At 43.8% G+C, this 19,749-nt stretch overlaps 1 protein-coding gene across 2 annotated transcripts in view; it reads right to left on the reverse strand.

The window, feature by feature from the left end:
* LOC143983071 (merlin-like) overlaps positions 1-19,749 on the reverse strand; it is a 133,424-nt gene that overhangs the window by 19,096 nt on the left and 94,579 nt on the right. For both annotated transcript variants that reach the window (XM_077482326.1, XM_077482325.1), the window contains 5 exons: positions 13,446-13,520; positions 12,458-12,571; positions 1,346-1,468; positions 765-982; positions 91-190 (listed from right to left, as the gene is read on the reverse strand). In XM_077482326.1, coding sequence (XP_077338452.1) covers positions 91-190; positions 765-982; positions 1,346-1,468; positions 12,458-12,571; positions 13,446-13,520 — 630 coding nt within the window. The remainder of the gene's footprint in view (positions 1-90; positions 191-764; positions 983-1,345; positions 1,469-12,457; positions 12,572-13,445; positions 13,521-19,749) is intronic.

Here is a 19,749-nt window from a genome sequence, read left to right on the forward strand (position 1 = left end):
TGTAAGATCCTAGAATAATCCTACTTAAATAAGATGTATTTTATTCCAAGAAAAATGCCATTTAAGTAAATCGTAACCATTTCTACTCACTTGGCTATGGGAACCCAGTTCTAGGAGCTTTTTCTTTGCATGTCGTTCCGCTTCTCTTGCTTTGTGAAGGTCCTGCTCTAATAGTTCAGCTTCCTTAGCTCTGTCAATAGAAAGAAACAAAATCGTGATTTAGGCTGGATTCACACCTATTCATTTTTAGTGCTTTTTGCATTTTGTAGATTTGCAGTACAGTCCATATAACATGGTTTCCTATGGAACAAGTTCTGTAGTGAAAATCTGCAAAATGCAAAAAGCACTAAAAATGCATAGGTGTGAATCCAGCCTTAGGAAGGTATGATTGTTAATGGACATGTGAAATGTGGTGAAAATTCACTTTGCAAAGAATATACAACCAATTTTGTTTGTACACAATTGGATGATGGAAGTAAGTACAGTTTCACCTCATTCAATAAGGGAAAGGCCCTTGCAAAGTGAAAATGCCCTTGCAAAGTTACTACCAATTTGCCTTTATTAAATTAACTTACATGTCTTCAAGGCTAACACAATGATTTAGAGCAAATTATACATACGACACCACTAAACAAATACAGAGTCAAAAATATATAGCTGCTTTTTCTGTCGTTATTACAGTGTCAAAGATATATAGCTGCTTTTTATATTTCCCAGATTATTGCAATGATTGTAAAGCTGCAAGACAAAAAGACTGAGCTTACCTCCTGTCCGATTCCTTTAGCAGTTTCATGGTTATCAGATCTGACTCTCTCATCTGATTCTCCATCATGCGCATATCATCCTTATTCTTTAGAACTGTCAATTCCAGGCGCTGTAACACATGTCTGGCCTCCACTGCCTCCTGTGCAAGTAGCTTTGCTTCATCCTCTGCTATCTGAACCTTTTCCACTAACAGCTCAGCAGCTTCGTTAGACCGAATCTACAGGCCATAACAAAGTGAATAGAGTTGTAAGACAGAAATGTTATACTATGGCTCCTTAAAAAAAGATCTTAAAAATGTTTAACGCAAAAAAAAAAAATTCCTGAACAACATTCATTCAGATTTAGAATATATATTTTGAATAAATATATAGTATTCTTGTGTACATTTTTTTTTTTATCTCACACTAGTCCTGTAGAGAATAGATAGATAGATAGATAGATAGATAGATAGATAGATAGATAGATAGATGCATGAATGGGCCATAAATCTTCACTTTTGTGCAGCAGTATATATTAAAATCAGATGTTGAACCATCTAATGGTAATTCTGCTTCGTGTATAGTTAAAATTGCCAGCTCACCAGAGCCTCATTGGCTTGTCTTGCTTCCTCCTCCAGCTGGAACATTCTCCTTTCAAGCTCTTCTTTGGCTCTCTCTGCCTCTTCTCTTAGTTGTTTCTCCATCAACAGTCTCTGGTGCTCCTTCTAATAAACTAGATTCTATTATTTTTTCATTTGAAAGACCTATCTAAACAATGTTACAACAAAAATGGTATCACCAATTCTAGATCTGGGTGAGCAACAAACATTGATCTCAATCATGTGAACTTTTGACTTTCAGGTTACTTGCCACGATAGATGATCCTCTGATGAGAACCATTCACTTTATTTCTGATTTCTAGATATCAATTATAACCTTTTCCTGAATTAACCAGTAATTATTACTTTATTTTGTGACCAGTGACCACAGCATTGCTCTGAGGCATTGACCCAAAACATACATGTAGATTAGAAAGTCAGCATGAAGTCAGGTTTTCTAATATGCAAATTTATTCTGGGCCGTCAGTCAGATTATACTTAAAGCGGAGTTCCACCCACTTTTTAATCTTCTCATTAGCTTTGCAACTGTCCATAATCTCTGCATTGAGCATTTGTTTTGCTTTGCTTACCCTGTTTTCAAGGTTTTCCGCCTCTCTTCCAGTGTTTCCCCACTGCGACGATGCACGTAATATCCTGCGGCACACTGGTTCCTGGGAGATGTGTGTCATGATTCCCAGGGGTCAGTGAGCATCTCCGCATCGCGAGATATCCAGAAATACTGTTGGCGCTACACTTGGCGTACAATAAACATGCGTGAGATTGGGAGGTGCATGCTGGATATCCAGCAGCACCATATCCCAGAAGAGAATCCAAGTGGGCTTCACATGCCCACAATGAAGATGAAAGCATTCAGTACGACGAAATCTAAGGTAAGTACATACTAAAAAACATGTATGAGAAAGGGGATTGAGACATGAGTTCATGTAAACTATGTAGAAAAGCAGTGGAGATGCAGAGAAAAAAAAAAAACAACGTGCTCGGAACTCCGCTTTAAATCAGTTGATTAATAAGATAGACCGGCCAATAGCAATTTTGGAACAGGTCAAAAATGGCAGTACAGGTTTACAGAATGAGACAAGAAGTAGTTTCTGGTTTTCATCAAACCTACAAGAAGCTCAAACAGCATAAAAATTAAAGAGGAATTCCAGGTACACTGGACCAATTTGGATTGATGTAACCGTGCATATACCAAAGGTGGTTGATCTCTCTGGAAGCTGGAAATCACTGAAGCAGACACTGTTGCTCCAGTGATCTCTATTGTGAACACAGGAGGTCAGTCACTTAGCACTAGCACCGTTCAGAGAATGCTTTGCATTTTATGAATTAATTCAAAGTGTTCTCTGATTGGATAAGGTTAGGAGTAGGGATGGCCGAACGGTTCGCCCGGCGGTCGGTTCGCGGCGAATTTCGGCTGTTCGCGGTCCGCCCGATCGGCGAACTATTGCAGCTGTTCGCCCGGCGGACTTATGTGTTTACTGTGTAAAAGAACTTTGACCTATGATGACACATCCATCATGTGGTACAGGAAAGCCAATTGAGACATTACAGCACATGGACACTTGGACATTCCCCCTAACTTATAAATAGACCCGATCCGGCGGCCATTTTACATTCTTTCGTATGTCACTATAGGGAGAGGTTGCTGTGTGGAGCAGGGAGATACTGCAGTGAGCCAAATCGCTAGCTATTAGGTCCACAAAAGTTCTTTTAACCACTTGCCGACCGCCGCACGACGATGTACGTCGACAGAATGGCACGGGCAGGCATATTGGCGTACATGTACGTCCGTGCCTTCCCGCGGGTCGGGGGCCCGATCGGGCCCCCACCCGGTGCCTGCGGCGGTCGGTATTCGTTCGGGAGCGATCCCGGACGAGGGGACGGCCATTCATTCATGGCCACCCCCTCGCGATCGCTCCCGACGAATAGAAATCCTTCGTGACATTACTTCCTCTCCTGTAATGTAAACACAGGAGAGGAAGTGATGTGATCTCTCCTCGTGTCGGTCTTTTTCGTTCCGGCACGGAGGAGAGAGGATCGGTGAGTTGCACCCAACACTACACTTACAGTAGAACACGCCAGGCACACTTTTCACCCCCCCCCGATCACCCCCCAATCACCCCTGCCCCCCCCCCCCCCAGTCACAGTGACACCAATTGCATTTTTTTTTTTGCATTGGTGTCATTTGTGACTGTAATAACTGTTAGGGCAGTTAGGGTTAGCCCCCTTTAGCTCTAGGGTGCCCCCCTAACCCCCCCAATAAAGGTTTAACCCCGTGATCACCCCCCGTCGCCAGTGTCACTAAGGCTGGGTTCACATTGCAGCGATTTATGAGAACGAATGTGATTCGCACCGCACTGCAGTGCAAATCACATCCGATCTCTGTGCGATTCGAGTTCAGCCATACAGATAGTATGGCTGAATTCGCATCGCACCCGCCGCAAATTCGCACGGGACCCTTTTTTTGGCCCGCAGCAGAATCGGATCGCATGGGTGTTCACACCATGCGATCCGAGTTTGCAGATCGCACTGCGATATGCGAACTGATCTGGGGGTGTCATTAACATTTCACTGACACTCCCAGCAGTTCGCATAGGGCAGTGTGAACTGCCGCCGGGAGGCATGCGATGCGGGAACCCGCCGCGGATTCGTGGCGTTCCCGCATCGCTCCAGTGTGAACCCAGCCTAATAAGCGATCGTTTTTCTGATCGCTGTATTAGTGTCACAGGTGACGCTAGTTAGGCAGGTAGGTATTTAGGTTCGCCGCAGCTTTTTATAGCGCCAGGGACCCCCATATACTACCGCATAAAGCCCCCTGATTGCCCCCTAGTTAACCCTTTCACCAGTGATCACCATATAACTGTTACAGGTGACGCTGGTTGGTTAGTTATTTTTTTATAGTTTCAGGGCACCCGCCATTTATTACCTAATAAAGGTTTAACCCCCTGATCACCCGGCGGGTGTCATTTGTGACTGTAATAACTGTTAGGGCAGTTAGGGTTAGCCCCCTTTAGTTCTAAGGTACCCCCCTAACCCCCCCAATAAAGGTTTAACCCCGTGATCACCCCCCGTCGCCAGTGTCACTAAGGCTGGGTTCACATTGCAGCGGTTTATGAGAACGGATGTGATTCGCACCGCACTGCAGTGCAAATCACATCCGATCTCTGTGCGATTCGAGTTCAGCCATACAGATAGTATGGCTGAATTCGTGTCGCACCCGCCGCAAACTCGCACGGGACCCTTTTTTTGGTCCGCAGCAGAATCGGATCGCATGGGTGTTCACACCATGCGATCCGAGTTTGCAGATCGCACTGCGATATGCGAACTGATCTGGGGGTGTCATTAACATTTCACTGACACTCCCAGCAGTTCGCATAGGGCAGTGTGAACTGCCGCCGGGAGGCATGTGATGCGGGAACCCGCCGCGGATTCGTGGCGTTCCCGCATCGCTCCAGTGTGAACCCAGCCTAATAAGCGATCGTTTTTCTGATCGCTGTATTAGTGTCACAGGTGACGCTAGTTAGGCAGGTAGGTATTTAGGTTCGCCGCAGCTTTTTATAGCGCCAGGGACCCCCATATACTACCGCATAAAGCCCCCTGATTGCCCCCTAGTTAACCCTTTCACCAGTGATCACCATATAACTGTTACAGGTGACGCTGGTTGGTTAGTTATTTTTTTATAGTTTCAGGGCACCCGCCATTTATTACCTAGTCTCACTAGTGTACCCCTAAATTTAGGGGTGTCTACTTTCCAAAATGGGGTCATTTGGGGGGGGTTTGTGCCATCTTGGCATTTTATGGCCTTCAAAACTGTAACGCCCTTAGAAAGCCTGAAGGCGGTGCTTGGTTTTCGGGGCCCCGTACGCAGCTAGGCTCCCAAAAAGTCCCACATATGTGGTATCCCCGTACTCAGGAGAAGCAGCAGAATTTATTTTGGGGTGTCATTTCACATATGCCCATGGCATGCGTGAGCAATATATCATTTAGTGACAACTTTGTGGAAAAAAAAAAAAAGTTTGTAATTTTCCCGCAACTTGTGGCAAAATATAAAATATTCCATGGACTCAAAATGCCTCTCAGCAAATAGCTTGGGGTGTCTACTTTCTAAAATGGGGTCATTTGTGGGGGTTTTGTGCCATCTTGGCATTTTATGGCCTTCAAAACTGTAATAGGTAGTGAGGAGTGAAGTCAAATATTTACGCCCTTAGAAAACCTGAAGGCGGTTCTTGGTTTTCGGGGCCCCGTACGCGGCTAGGCTCCCAAAAAGTCCCACATATGTGGTATCCCCGTACTCAGGAGAAGCAGCAGAATTTATTTTGGGGTGTCATTTCACATATGCCCATAGCATGTGTGAGCAATATATCATTTAGTGACAACTTTGTGAAAAAAAAATAAAAAAAAATTTAAGTTTGTAATTTTCCCGCAACTTGTGGCAAAATATAAAATATTCCATGGACTCAAAATGCCTCTCAGCAAATAGCTTGGGGTGTCTACTTTCTAAAATGGGGTCATTTGTGGGGGTTTTGTGCCATCTTGGCATTTTATGGCCTTCAAAACTGTAATAGGTAGTGAGAAGTGAAATCAAAAATTTACACCCTTAGAAAGCCTGAAGGCGGTGCTTGGTTTCAGGGCCCCGTACGCGGCTAGGCTCCCAAAAAGTCCCACATATGTGGTATCCCCGTACTCAGGAGAAGCAGCAGAATTTATTTTGGGGTGTCATTTCACATATGCCCATAGCATGTGTGAGCAATATATCATTTATTCAATCGCTTGAGGCAAAAAAATAAAATATTCAATGGGCTCAACATGCCACTTATCAATTTCCTTAGGGTGTCTACTTTCCAAAATGGGGTCATTTGGGGGGGTTTTGTACTGCCCTGCCATTTTAGCACCTCAAGAAATGAGATAGGCAGTCGTAAACTAAAAGCTGCGTAAATTCCAGAAAACGTACCTTAGTTTGTAGATGTGACAACTTTTGCGCAAACCAATAAATATACAATTATTGACTTTTTTTTTTACCAAAGACATGTGGCTGAATACATTTTGGCCTAAATGTATGACTAAAATTGAGTTTATTGGATTTTTCTAATAACAAAGTAGAAAATATCATTTTTTTCAAAATTTTCGGTCTTTTTACGTTCATATCGCAAAAAATAAAAATCGCAGAGGCAATCAAATACCATCAAAAGAAAGCTCTATTTGTGGGAAGAAAAGGACGCAAATTTTGTTTGGGTACAACATTGCATGACCGCGCAATTACCAGTTAAAGCAGCGCAGTGCCAAATTGTAAAAAGACCTCTGGTCATTTACCAGCAAAATGGTCCGGTCTGAAAGTGGTTAAGGACTGGCATGGTATAGGTGTAGTTCAGGATATAGGTTTGAGGCACTGCTATTCAAGTCATTGTTGCAGCAGCCTGTCTTTTGTCAGTGCTGAGAGAGGGACAGGGCGCTGTGTGCAGCAGGCACAGTCAGTTTCATCATTAGCTGTTACTATTAGGTCCACAAAAGTCCTTTTCAGGACTGGTATGGTAAAGTAGTACAGGATATAGTTTTGAGTGCTATTCAAGTTATTGTTGCAGCAGCCTGTGTTTTGTCAGTTTAAATAGGGACAGACAGGAAGCTGTGTGTGGCAGTGAGGGACAGTCAGTTTAATCAGTAGCTGTTACTATTAGGTCCACAAAGGTTCTTTTCAGGACTGGTATGGTAATAGGCTTGTACACGTATAATATTCTTTCTTCCAAATATAGAAAGAATATTATACTTGACTGCTGCCCTTCTGCTGCAGTAGTCCTTTATGAGTATAGGGACTGAGGTACAGTCTGCTAATCACAACCTACTAGTTGCACAAAGGTCCTTCTAAGGACTGGTAAGGTATAGCGTACTACAGTATATAGGGTTGAGTGAGGTACAGTCTGCTAATCCTTAAGGACTGGTATAGGTCCACAATATATAGGGTTGAGGTGCACTACTGCTGACTGTTGCCCTATTCTGCAGCAGTCCTTTATGAGTATAGGGACTGAGGTACAGTCTGCTAATCACAACCTACTAGTTCCACAAAGGTCCTTCTAAGGACTGGTAAGGTATAGTGTACTACAGTATATAGGGTTGAGTGAGGTACAGTCTGCTAATCCTTAAGGACTGGTATAGGTCCACAATATATAGGGTTGAGGTGCACTACTGCTGACTGCTGCCCTATTCTGCAGCAGTCCTTTATCAGTATAGGGACTGAGGTACAGTCTGCTAATCACAACCTACTAGTTCCACAAAGGTCCTTCTAAGGACTGGTAAGGTATAGTGTACTACAGTATATAGGGTTGAGTGAGGTACAGTCTGCTAATCCTTAAGGACTGGTATAGGTCCACAATATATAGGGTTGAGGTGCACTACTGCTGACTGCTGCCCTATTCTGCAGCAGTCCTTTATCAGTATAGGGACTGAGGTACAGTCTGCTAATCACAACCTACTAGTTCCACAAAGGTCCTTCTAAGGACTGGTAAGGTATAGTGTACTACAGTATATATGGATGAGTGAGGTACAGTCTGCTAATCACAACCTACTATGAGGGGCTCCCACCATCCCTGTGCTATGCTCATTATGAGGGGCTCCCACCATCCCTGTGCTGTCTTCCTCCTGGGGCTGCTTATTATGAGGGGCTCCCACCATCCCTGTGCTGTGCTGACTTCCTCCTGGGGCTGTACCTCTGCTGTGCATATTATGAGGGGCTCCCACCATCCCTGTGCTATGCTGACTTCCTCCTGGGGCTGCTTATTATGAGGGGCTCCCACCATCCCTGTGCTGTGCTGACTTCCTCCTGGGGCTGTACCTCTGCTGTGCATATTATGAGGGGCTCCCACCATCCCTGTGCTATGCTCATTATGAGGGGCTCCCACCATCCCTGTGCTATGCTCATTATGAGGGGCTCCCACCATCCCTGTGCTATGCTGACTTCCTCCTGGGGCTGCTTATCATGAGGGGCTCCCACCATCCCTGTGCTATGCTGACTTACTCCTGGGGCTGTACCTCTGCTGTGCATATTATGAGGGGCTCCCACCATCCCTGTGCTATGCTCATTATGAGGGGCTCCCACCATCCCTGTGCTATTCTGACTTCCTCCTGGGGCTGCTTATTATGAGGGGCTCCCACCATCCCTGTGCTATGCTGACTTACTCCTGGGGCTGTACCTCTGCTGTGCATATTATGAGGGGCTCCCACCATCCCTGTGCTATGCTCATTATGAGGGGCTCCCACCATCCCTGTGCTATGCTCATTATGAGGGGCTCCCACCATCCCTGTGCTATGCTGACTTACTCCTGGGGCTGCTTACGGTGCAGGTGTCAGTGCTGTATATCACGGTGCTGGTGTCAGTGTTGTATATCACGGTGCTGGTGTCAGTGCTTTATGTCACGCTGCTGATGTCAATGCTCTCTATCACGGTGCTGGTGTCAGATCACTCTATCACGGTGCATGTGTCATTGCTGTATGTCACGCTGCTGATGTCAGTGCTCTCTATCACGGTGCTGGTGTCAGATCACTCTATCACGGTGCAGGTGTCATTGCTGTATGTCATGCTGCTGGTGATCATCTCCTGCACCCTCTTCTTTGCCTACTCTGACCTTCCCTCTCCTCCATTGCCTTCATGTGCTCCACAGTCCTGAATTGTCACAATTTCACATATAAAAAAAGAATGCTTGTAGTTGTCGATCCCAGATTCACCTCATACATGTGCTATGTCATTGGCCATGTGGTGGGACTATGTTTGCACAGCTAGTAATTATTTTGTGGCTGCAAATTTGACCTGTAGGTTTGCAAAGTTCGCCTCCCATTGAAGTCAATGGGGCCCGCCGCGAACGTTACGGTTCGCAAACTATCGGCCGCGTTCACGAAACGTACCGTCGGAAGTTCGTCCATCACTAGTTAGGGGAACTCTTTTGCATTCATTCAGAATTATAGCTTGCAGAGGGATTAGCCAGGTATGGCATACAGTATCTCACAAAAGTGAGTACACCCCTCACATTTTTGGAAATATTTTATTATATCTTTTCATGTAACAACACTGAAGAAATTACACTTTGCTACAATGTAAAGTAGTGAGTGTACAGCTTGTATAACAGTGTAAATTTGCTGTCCCCTCAAAATAACTCAACACACAGCCATTAATGTCTAAACCGCTGCCAACAAAAGTGAGTACACCCCTAAGTGAAAATGTCCAAATTGGGCACAAAGTGTCAATATTTTGTGTGGTCACCATTATTTTCCAGCACTGCCTTAACCCTCTTGGGCATGGAATTCACCAGAGCTTCACAGGTTGCTACTGGAGTCCTCTTCCACTCCTCCATGATGAAATCACGGAGCTGGTGGATGTTAGAGACCTTGCGCTCCTCCACCTTCCGTTTTGAGGATGCCCCACAGATGCTCAATAGGGTTTAGGTCTGGAGACATGCTTGGCCAGTCCATCACATTTACCCACAGCTTCTTTAGCAAGACAGTGGTCATCTTAGAGGTGTGTTTGGGGTCGTTATGTTGGTATACTGCCCTGCGAACCAAACAAGTTTATCTTGGTCTCATCAGACCACACTACATGGTTCCAGTAATCCATGTCCTTAGTCTGCTTGTCTTCAGCAAACTGTTTGCGGGCTTTCTTGTGCATCATCTTTAGAAGAGGCTTCCTTCTGGGACAACAACCATGCAGACCAATTTGATGCAGTGTGCAGCGTATGGTCTGAGCACTGACAGGCTGACCACCCACCCCCTTCAACCCCTGCAGCAAAGCTGGGAGCACTTATATGTCTATTTCCCAAAGACAACCTCTGGATATGACGCTAAGCATGTGCACCCAAATTCTTTGGTCAACCATGGCGAGGCCTGTTCTGAGTGGAACCTGTCCTGTTAAACCGCAGTCTAGTCTTGGCCATCGTGCTGCAGCTCAGTTTCAGCACCTTGGCAATCTTCTTATAGCCTATTTTATGTAGAGCAGCAATTCTTTTTTTCAGATCTTCCAGTTCTTTGCCATGAGGTGCCATGTTGAATGTTGAACTTCCAGTGACGAGTATAAGAGAGTGAAAGCAGCAAAACCAGTTTAACACACCTGCTGCCCATTCACACCTGATACCTTGTAATATTAACGTTAAAGTCACATGACATCGGGGAAGGAAAATTTCTAATTGGGCCCAATTGGGACTTTTTCAATTAGGGGTGTACTTACTTTTGTTGCCAGCGGATTAGACATTAATAGCTATGTGTTGAGTTATTTTGAGGGTATAGCAAATTTATACTGTTATACAAGCTGTACACTCACTACTTTACATTGTAGCAAAGTGTAATTTCTTCAGTGTTGTCACATGAAAAGATATAATAAAATATTTACAAAAATTTGAGGGGTGTACTCACTTTTGTGAGATATTGTACAAAGTTACATTTGTCCGAGCTGAACCTATGTAACTATGTATAAAATATCCATACCTGGAATTCATCTTTAACCACTTAAGTACTGGGCACATTTATTCCCTTACTGCTCAGGTTAATTTTTATTTTTCAGCGCTGTGACACTTTTAATTGAGCCGTCATGCAGCACTGTACCCATATTAAATTTTTATAATTTTTTTCACACAAAGCTTTCTTTCAGTGGTATTTTTTCACCAATGTTTTTTTTAATTCTTTGCAAAGTAAACAAAATTGTTTTCTTTGTTTCTTTGTTTCTGTTATAACATTTTTCAAATATAAAAGATTTTTTCATAAATTTAGGCTACAATTTATTCTGCTACATTTCTTTGGTGAAAAAACCCCCAAATCAATGTATATTATGTAGTCTGTAGTAAAGTTATGCCGCGTACACACGATCAAACTATCCGGCGGACAATTCGCCCATGTTTGGGCTCCAGCAGACTTTTTCTTCCCAAAAGTCCGGCAGACTTAGAAAGAAGTCTTGACTCAAAATTGTCCGCCGGACTCAGCAGTCTGGTGGACAATCCGCCCGTCTGTGTGCTAGTCTGCTGGACTTTTCAAATGAACAGACTTGCCCATGCACAGAGTAAAGTCCGTTCATTTTGAACGTGAGTCCAGGTAGACGGGACTAGCGAAGGAAGTCAATGTTGCTACCTCCATCGGCGAGATTGACACCTTGCTAGCCCCGTCACCTGGTATGGATTTTAGGGGAACCCCTACGTCGAAAAAACGGCATGGGGGTCCCCCCAAAGTCTATACCAGACCCTTATCCAAGCACACAGCCCGGCCGGTCAGGAAAGGGGGTGGGGACAAGCAAGCGCCCCCCCCCCCCCTCCTGAGCCATACCAGGCTGCGTGCCCTCAACATGGGGGTGGGTGCTTTGGGGATGGGGGGCCCTGCGGCACCCCCACACCAAAGCCCCTTGTCCCCATGTTGATGAGGACAAGAGCCTCTTCCCGACAACCCTGACTGACCCTGGTTGACTGGTGGAGCCGATGAGTCTCTATATGCTGAGCTTGGATCATTATGCTTTCTTGATGTTGGTCCCTGAAAGCTTGATTGCCGAATCTGCCCTGCTGTACAATCCACATGCTGGTTCCTCTGATGTTAAAGGCCCAATCAGTTTTGCTTGTTTGGCTCTCTGCTGCTGGCAGGTAGCCCATACCATTTGGTAAGAGTACCCTATTACCTTCACCGGTGGTGATAGCACATTTAATGGTGAATATTGTTTCCTTGCTAAATGGAGCACACACCTCTGTCGGTCATCCTTGGCTGGAAGTCTGCATATCCACCTATTTTGCACCATTTGAAAAATTACTTTTTTTCACTTTGGACTTATCTAAGTGTCTATTGACACAGTTTAATGGACATTTAGGTTCTCAATATATTTATGTATATGTTGTCTCACTTTTTTGCATACTAGTCTTGCTTTGCAGGCAATGTCATTAATGTATGTTTAATTGTGCACTGTCACTTATACGTTTGCGTACATGTTTTGTATATCACTAGTTACTTAGCGCTGCACCTAAATCCTTACCACTTCTTTACATAATCTATTTAATTGTTGAGTCAACAGCTCATCTATGTGTGGTGGTGCAGTATTTTCCTTCCTTTTTTTATAACTCTATTATAAAAAGTTGCTTTCCAGAACAATACCTTCCTTCTTGTTTTTTCTTCTTTAGCTTGAGCTTTCATTTCTTGAATCTCAGTTGAATCTACTTTCCTTTTTGTCAAGAATAAATTATGGTTTCCAATGCACAGGTGCAAAATCTACATTTTGATAACGGTAAGATTTAAATTTCATCAGGTTAACATCTCATCAGGTTAACATCCTTAAAGATATCACACAGGCATCACACAGGCATCATTTATCTAGTTATTTCAGACATTGATATGCTTATAATGCTATTCCACCTATCATAGTTACCCTATGTTGGTTACTGTATTAAAGTGATTGTACATCCTAGTTTTTTTTTTAATTGAAATAAAAAAGATGTTATACTTGGTATTGCACAGAGCGGTCCCTTACCTCCTCTTCTGGAGTCCCCACCAGCACTTGCCGGACCTCCTCTCCTGCGTGTGTCCCCTACCAAGCAATGTTAGCTAGGGGGGCACATATGCAGGTGTGTTCTTGAGTTGGGCTGTGTGAATTCATAGACACACACACAGGGTGACCCAGCCTCACCCCACACTCCCTTCAGACAGAATTTAACTGAGAGCAGCATGATCCAATGGCTCCCCACAGTGAAGCCTGTGAATCGATTGGAAGACTGGACAGATTTGCAGACATTGAATATCTACTAGTTAAGAAAAAAGAAAAAGCAAGCCCTGCACACCAGGCATTCTGTACAAAGCTGTTCATCTGTCCCTAGCCACATGTAATCGCTCCTTGAGTGATTACATGAGAACAGCCACGGACAGCTGTGGACAGCATTAGCCTGCCATTAATCTGTCTTGGCTTCCTGGCCATACCTAAATGTACACAAATGGTCATACCCATCGCACAAATAAGCTACTCTGGGTAGCCATGAACAGCCATGTGGATGAGTCCCTAAATAAAGATATCTGAAGTTCGCTACTAATATTCCATCTGATCTTTAGCTGGATGCTACTTAAACTATTTTTATCAATTACAATTACTTACCAGTTTATTGACTTTATGCTCTTTAGCATAAAACTTGAAAGCTTCAGCTTTTTTGTCAATGGGTATAAGTTTTACCTGCAAAAAAAATAAAAATTAAATATATAACACAATGAACTATTTCATTACTAAAGACCATTACTAAAGATCTAGACCAAACTGAAAGAAAGGAGAGAATACATCCACAGATGAAAGCAGAGTAGGCCTTCAACGGTACAATAATAGAGTTTGTGAGAAGTCAACTTCCTCGCCTACAGAATAGGGATGATTGAATGCGATAGGCCTCTGTCTCTTAGGACCTGGGCTTCAACATCCAATCTGTTGATGCCATTGGAAAAGCCAGAGGACTAGCCTTTGGAACAGGTCTGACTAATCTGGAAGGGCCCACGGGGAGTCTACTGGGAGTCTGAGTATGTCAAGTACAATAGCCTCCTGGCCAGGTTAATGCAATCAGAATTACCAGAATATCCTACATCTTGGTCCTGTGGAGCAGACAAGGAAGAAGCTGGAGAGGAGAAAAGGCATAGATAAGGTGGAACTGATCCAACAGTATCAGACCTGTCCAGTATGTTGTTGAAACCAGACTCCAGAAGATCCATTTCCAGTATCCCTCACCTGTGGAAAAGGACTTAGAACACCTCCAGATGAACCCCATTCCAGATACTGACTATTGAGAAATAGTCTGCCTGCCAATCTTGATTTCCTGAGTTTAGAAGGCTGGAAAGGCTGACTGATGTCCCCCACTTGGCACCCCTTTATTGGGAAGAGGGCTTGGAGCTAGATTTGACGGGCTGGAGGACGCCTGCCAACAAAATTGTGTTCCAGACTTAGAATTGGAGAGGGGATTTAAGAAGGTGTCAGGGAATAGGCCATGGAAGTACTGGCAATCATGCCAATAGAAGAAATGGGCACCATAGACGCATCATGTAACAGATGGTTCCCCCTGCTGGCCTATATAAGGCTATCTCTGTCTGACCCAAGTTGCTGGATTGTCTTCAGCTGTTCTTGTAACCTGATCTGCTTCCCATTGTTCCTGTTGTGATCCGGATTATCCTGTGACCTGTTCTGATCTTCTCCTACCTCAGACCCCGGCTTGTCTTAAGGATCTCACTTCTACTTTACCTGCCTGACCACCTGTGAATGACCTTTGCTTGTCTTAAGGATATCGCTTGTGCTTTACCTGCCTGTGAATGACCTTGGCTTGTCTTAAGGACTTTGCTTCTGCGTTAAACCTGCTTAATCACTTGTGCATGACCCCTGCCTGCCTGAAGGACTTTGCCATCTCTCATGTACCATACTTAACCCCGGCTTGACAATGCGGATCCCACTTGCAGCAGCTGTAGCCTGATCCACTGTGCTAGATCTTCTGCCAGGTTTTTACCAAGCTTCTTGGATTCTCAAGCCCACTACACTCAGCACGGTTCTCTAAATACTTACTCCTGCACCAGTCTCAAGTGGCTTTCAGGAATCACCTGTTCCCATCTTCTTCACCCTGCTGACAACCCGTGCTTCTTTGAGCATCATGCCTTCTGTTGCACCTCCAGGGGTATACTGCGCTCAGCCGCAAGGGGAGCCTCTCTCAGCATCTTGGCCTCGGATAAGGTACGTGACAGAAGGCCTATGTGTAAAAAGTCTAGTTACAAAAGCACATGCCTTTTTTTCTGGGGAAGGAGTGAACTGTTACCCCTGTGATGTCCTTGATGTATTTATCTAAACAGGTACAAAACAGGTACACCCCTACAGGGGCAGCCACTCAAGGTTTACACAGAAGTTCTGTTGACCAACATTTAAGCCAAAAAAACCTCTGCATATGGACAAAGAGGAGGCTCATCCTAGAGATCTGATAAAGCTTATCCACCAAACCGCTCATGTAGTGGTGTAACGCCAAAGGTAAAAATCTCTAGGTGGTGGAGAATGGAGGAACCTGTTAAGATGAAGCTAGAGTCTTGACCCATGTCCTTAGTTCAGATAGCAAGAGTCTAACAGAAGGCCATGGAGGCAACTTCCACATGCTAAAAAAAACTGAGATTTAAAAAAAAGCTTCTTATTTTTTATCCACTAGGTCCTTAAACATGGGATTATCCTCTACAGAGTTAGCGTTTTGTTAAGATAAGAGATGGCAGTGTCCACCAGAGGGACTGTCTACATTTGTAGGAAGCCCTCTTCAATAGGATATTCTCTAATCTCATTCTCAATCCAGGCCTGTCCCACCTGAAGCAGCTCTTCTCCCCTCTCTCCTATTTCACAGACATGGCTCTTGCTTCTGTCAGTCAAAATCTGCAAGCAAAGAGCAGCGGGCAGAGCCGAGCCACACTGTGTGTGTCAATAGACGTGCACAGCTGGCTTGGGATCAAGCCTGCTTTTGTGCCCCAATAGCAAGTGGCTTATCATGGAGGAATACGGAGAAGAGGGAAAGCCAAGATTGCCAGCGGGGGAGAGGAGGTTCAGGACCACTCTGTGGTCAACCATTGCAAAGAGTTGGTAAGTATGACATGTTTGTAATTAATTAGAAAAAAAGTTAACCTTTACAAACACTTTAAAGACTATAAATCCTGTTTCTCATACCACATGACTAAGAAACAAACATTTCTACATTCGATTTCTTTAGAAAACGGAATGTGTAAAACTATTTCTGCTACGTTCATAACATTAATTCTTATGACTAAACTAATTTCATGCTGCTGAGCGATGTAACCATTTCTTTCCAATTACCTTATTTGCAGCATATTGATTTTAATAAGTTGCAAATGAAGTGATTATCAATAATTGTTCAGCAGTATGAAATTAAAATCTCCCATGTAGTTAAGCCATAATAGCCTGCTGTCACACTTATGAGGAGGACCTGCCTTGCTACTGTGATAATTGAAAGATTCTAAGGGGATTTGACATCTCCTTTTAGGAGGTGATTTCTCAAATCGGCATGTGTTGTTCAAAATAAGATTGTAACTAAATGTCTATTGTCTATAAAACATTGAATCATATGGCTTATTATGATTATAATTGTATAGTTTTGAGACATCCACAGAAGGCTAAAATTCTGACCCCCAAAACATGTCTGTTGGATGACATTTTGACCAAACCTAACGTTCTCTCCCTAAGGCTATATTCACACTTTCACTAGTAATTTTAGCTTTTCTAAAGGAGCAATGATACCATATCTCACATAAGTGAGTGCATCCCTCAGATTTTTGTAAATATTTTATTATACTTTTGCATGTGACAACACTGACAAAATTACACTTTGCTACAATGTAAACTAGTGAGTGTACAGCTTGTGTAACAGTGTAAATTTTCTGTCCCCTAAAAATAACTCAACATACAGCCATTAATGTCTAAACCGCAGGCAACAAAAGTGTCCAAATTGGGCCCAATTAGCCTTTTTCTCTCCCCAGTGTCATGTGACTCATTAGTGTTACAAGATCTCAGGTGTGAATGGGGTGCAGGTGTGTTACATTTGGTGTTATTGCTCTCACTCTCTCCTTCTGGTCACTGGAAGTTCAACGTGGCACCTCATGGCAAATAACTCTGAGGATCTGAAAAAAAGAATTGTTGCTCTACATAAAGATGGCCTAGGCTATAAGAAGATTGCCAAGACATTGAAACTGAGCTGCAGCATGGTGGCCAAGACCATACAGCTGTTTAACAGGACAGGTTCCACTCAGAACAGGCCTCGCCATTGTCGACCAAAGAAGTTGAGGGCACGTGCTCAGCGTCATATCCAGAGATTATCTTTGGGAAATAGACGTATGAGTGCTACCAGCATTGCTGCAGAGCTTGAAGGGATGGGGGGGTCAGCTGGTCAGTGCTCAGAACATATGCCGCATACTGAATTAAATTGGTGTGCATAGCTGTCATCCCAGAAAGAACCCTTTCTAAAGATGATGCACAAAAAAGCCCGCAAATAGTTTGCTGAAGACAAGCAGACTAAGGACATGGATTACTGGAACTACAGTTGTGTGAAAAAGTGTTTGCCCCCTTCCTCATTTCCTGTTCCTTTGCATGTTTGTCACACTTAAGTGTTTCGGAACATCAAACCAATTTAAACAATAGTCAAGGACAACACAAGTAAACAAAACAAAATGCAATTTGTAAATGAAGGTGTTTATTATTAAAGGTGAAAAAAAATCCAAACCATCATGGTCCTGTGTGAAAAAGTGATTGTCCCCTAAACCTAATAACTGGTTGGGCCACCCTTAGCAGCAACAACTGCAACCAAGCGTTTGCGATAACGTGCAATGAGGCTTTTACAGCGTCCTGGAGGAATTTTGGCCCACTCATCTTTGCAGAATTGTCCTAATTCAGTTACATTAGAGGGTTTTCGAGCATGAACGGCCTTTTTAAGGTCATACCACAACATCTCAATAGGATTCAGGTCAGGACTTTGGCTAGGCCACTCCAAAGTCTTCATTTTGTTTTTCTTCAGCCATTCGGTGGTGGACTTGCTGGTGTGTTTAGGATCATTGTCCTGCTGCAGAACCCAAGTTCGTTTCAGCTTGAGTACACGAACAGATGGTCGGACATTCTCCTTCAGGATCTCTTGGTAGACAGCAGAATTCATAGTTCCTTTTATCACGGCAAGTCTTCCAGGTCCTGAAGCAGCAAAACAGCCCCAGACCATCACACTACCACCACCATATTTTACTGTTGGTATAATGTTCTTTTTATGAAATGCAGTGTTCCTTCTACGCCAGATATACTTGGTCACACACCTTCCAAAGAGTTCCACTTTTGTCTCATCGGTCCACAGAATGTTGTCCCAAAAGTCTTGGGGATCATCAAGATGTGTTGTGGAGAAATTGAGACGAGCTTTGATGTTCTTTTTGCTCAGCAGTGGTTTTCTCCTTGGAACTCTGCCACGCAGGCCATTTTTGCCCAGTCTTTTCCTGATGGTGGAGGCATGAACGCTGACCTTAACTGAGGCAAGTGAGGCCTGCAGTTCCTTGGACGTTGTTGTGGGGTCTTTTGTGACCTCTTGGATGAGTCACTTGTGTTGTCCTTGACTATTGTTTAAATTGGTTTGATGTTCCGAAACACTTAAGTGTGACAAACATGCAAAGGAACAGGAAATGAGGAAGGGGGCAAACACTTTTTCACACCACTGTATGTCCTGTGGTCTGACGAGATATATAATATAAACTTATTTGGTTTACATGGTGTCAAGCGTGTGTGGCGGTAACCAGGTGAGGTGTACAAAGACAAGTGTGTCTTGCCTACAGTCAAGCATGGTGGTGGGAGTGTCATGGTCCGGGGCTGCATGAGTGCTGCCGGCACTGGGGAGCTACAGTTCATTGAGGGAACCATGAATGCCAACATGTACTGTGACAAACTGAAGCAGAGCATGATCCCCTCCCTTTTAGAGACTGTGCCACAGGGCAGTAATCCAACATAATGACCCCAAACGCATCTCCAAGACGACCACTGCCCTGCTAAAGAAGCTGAGGGTAAAGGTGATGGACTGGCCAAGCATGTCTCCAGACCTAAACCCTATTGAGCATTTGTGGGGCATCCTCAAATGAAAGGTGGAGGAGCGTAAGCTCTCTAACATCCACCAACTCCATGATTTCATCATGGAGGAGTGGAAGAGGACTCCAGTGACAACCTGTGAAGCTCTGGTGAACTCCATGCCCAAGAGGGTTAAGGCAGTGCTGGAAAATAATGATGACCACACAAAATATTGACACTTTGGGCCCAATTTGGACATTTTCACTTAGGGGTGTACTCACTTTTGTTGGCCGCAGTTTAGACATTAATGGCTGTGTGTTTTGAATAATTTTGAGGGGACAGAAAATGTACACTGTTATACATGCTGTACACTCACTACTTTACATTGTAGCAAAGTGTAATTTCAGTGTTGTTACATAAAAAGATATAATAAACTATTTCCAAAAATGTGAGGGGTGTACTCACTTTTGTGAGATACTGTATGATCATGTTTTTCCCCATGTTTATATGTTCCATCATGAACCCTTTTACTGCCACAAAATCATGTCAACCACAGTGGGAGTGGTTTCACGCACTTCTAGGTACTGCTGTTACTTTCTTGACCTGCTGGGGTTGAAAAAGAAGCTAATGGGGCATGATCTGTACTCTGTTAGCTTCAATGGAGGAGTGGGAATAAAGTTACACTCAAGCATTTAAATCCCCTCCCAAAAATGTTATACCATCCACCATCCCCACATACAACAACATATAAATGTACACACACATCAGAGCCACTATGCATGAAAACATTGATTGTTCTATACATGTTGCATATTATTGCGCACGCAGGATTGAGAGCAGTATTTCTAGACTAATTATTCACTGT

The sequence above is a fragment of the Lithobates pipiens genome, unplaced genomic scaffold, assembly GCF_037356315.1.
Source record: "Lithobates pipiens isolate NorthernLeopardFrog02 unplaced genomic scaffold, aLitPip1_a1.2 Scaffold_16, whole genome shotgun sequence".
In the NCBI taxonomy this organism is placed as follows: domain Eukaryota; kingdom Metazoa; phylum Chordata; class Amphibia; order Anura; family Ranidae; genus Lithobates; species Lithobates pipiens.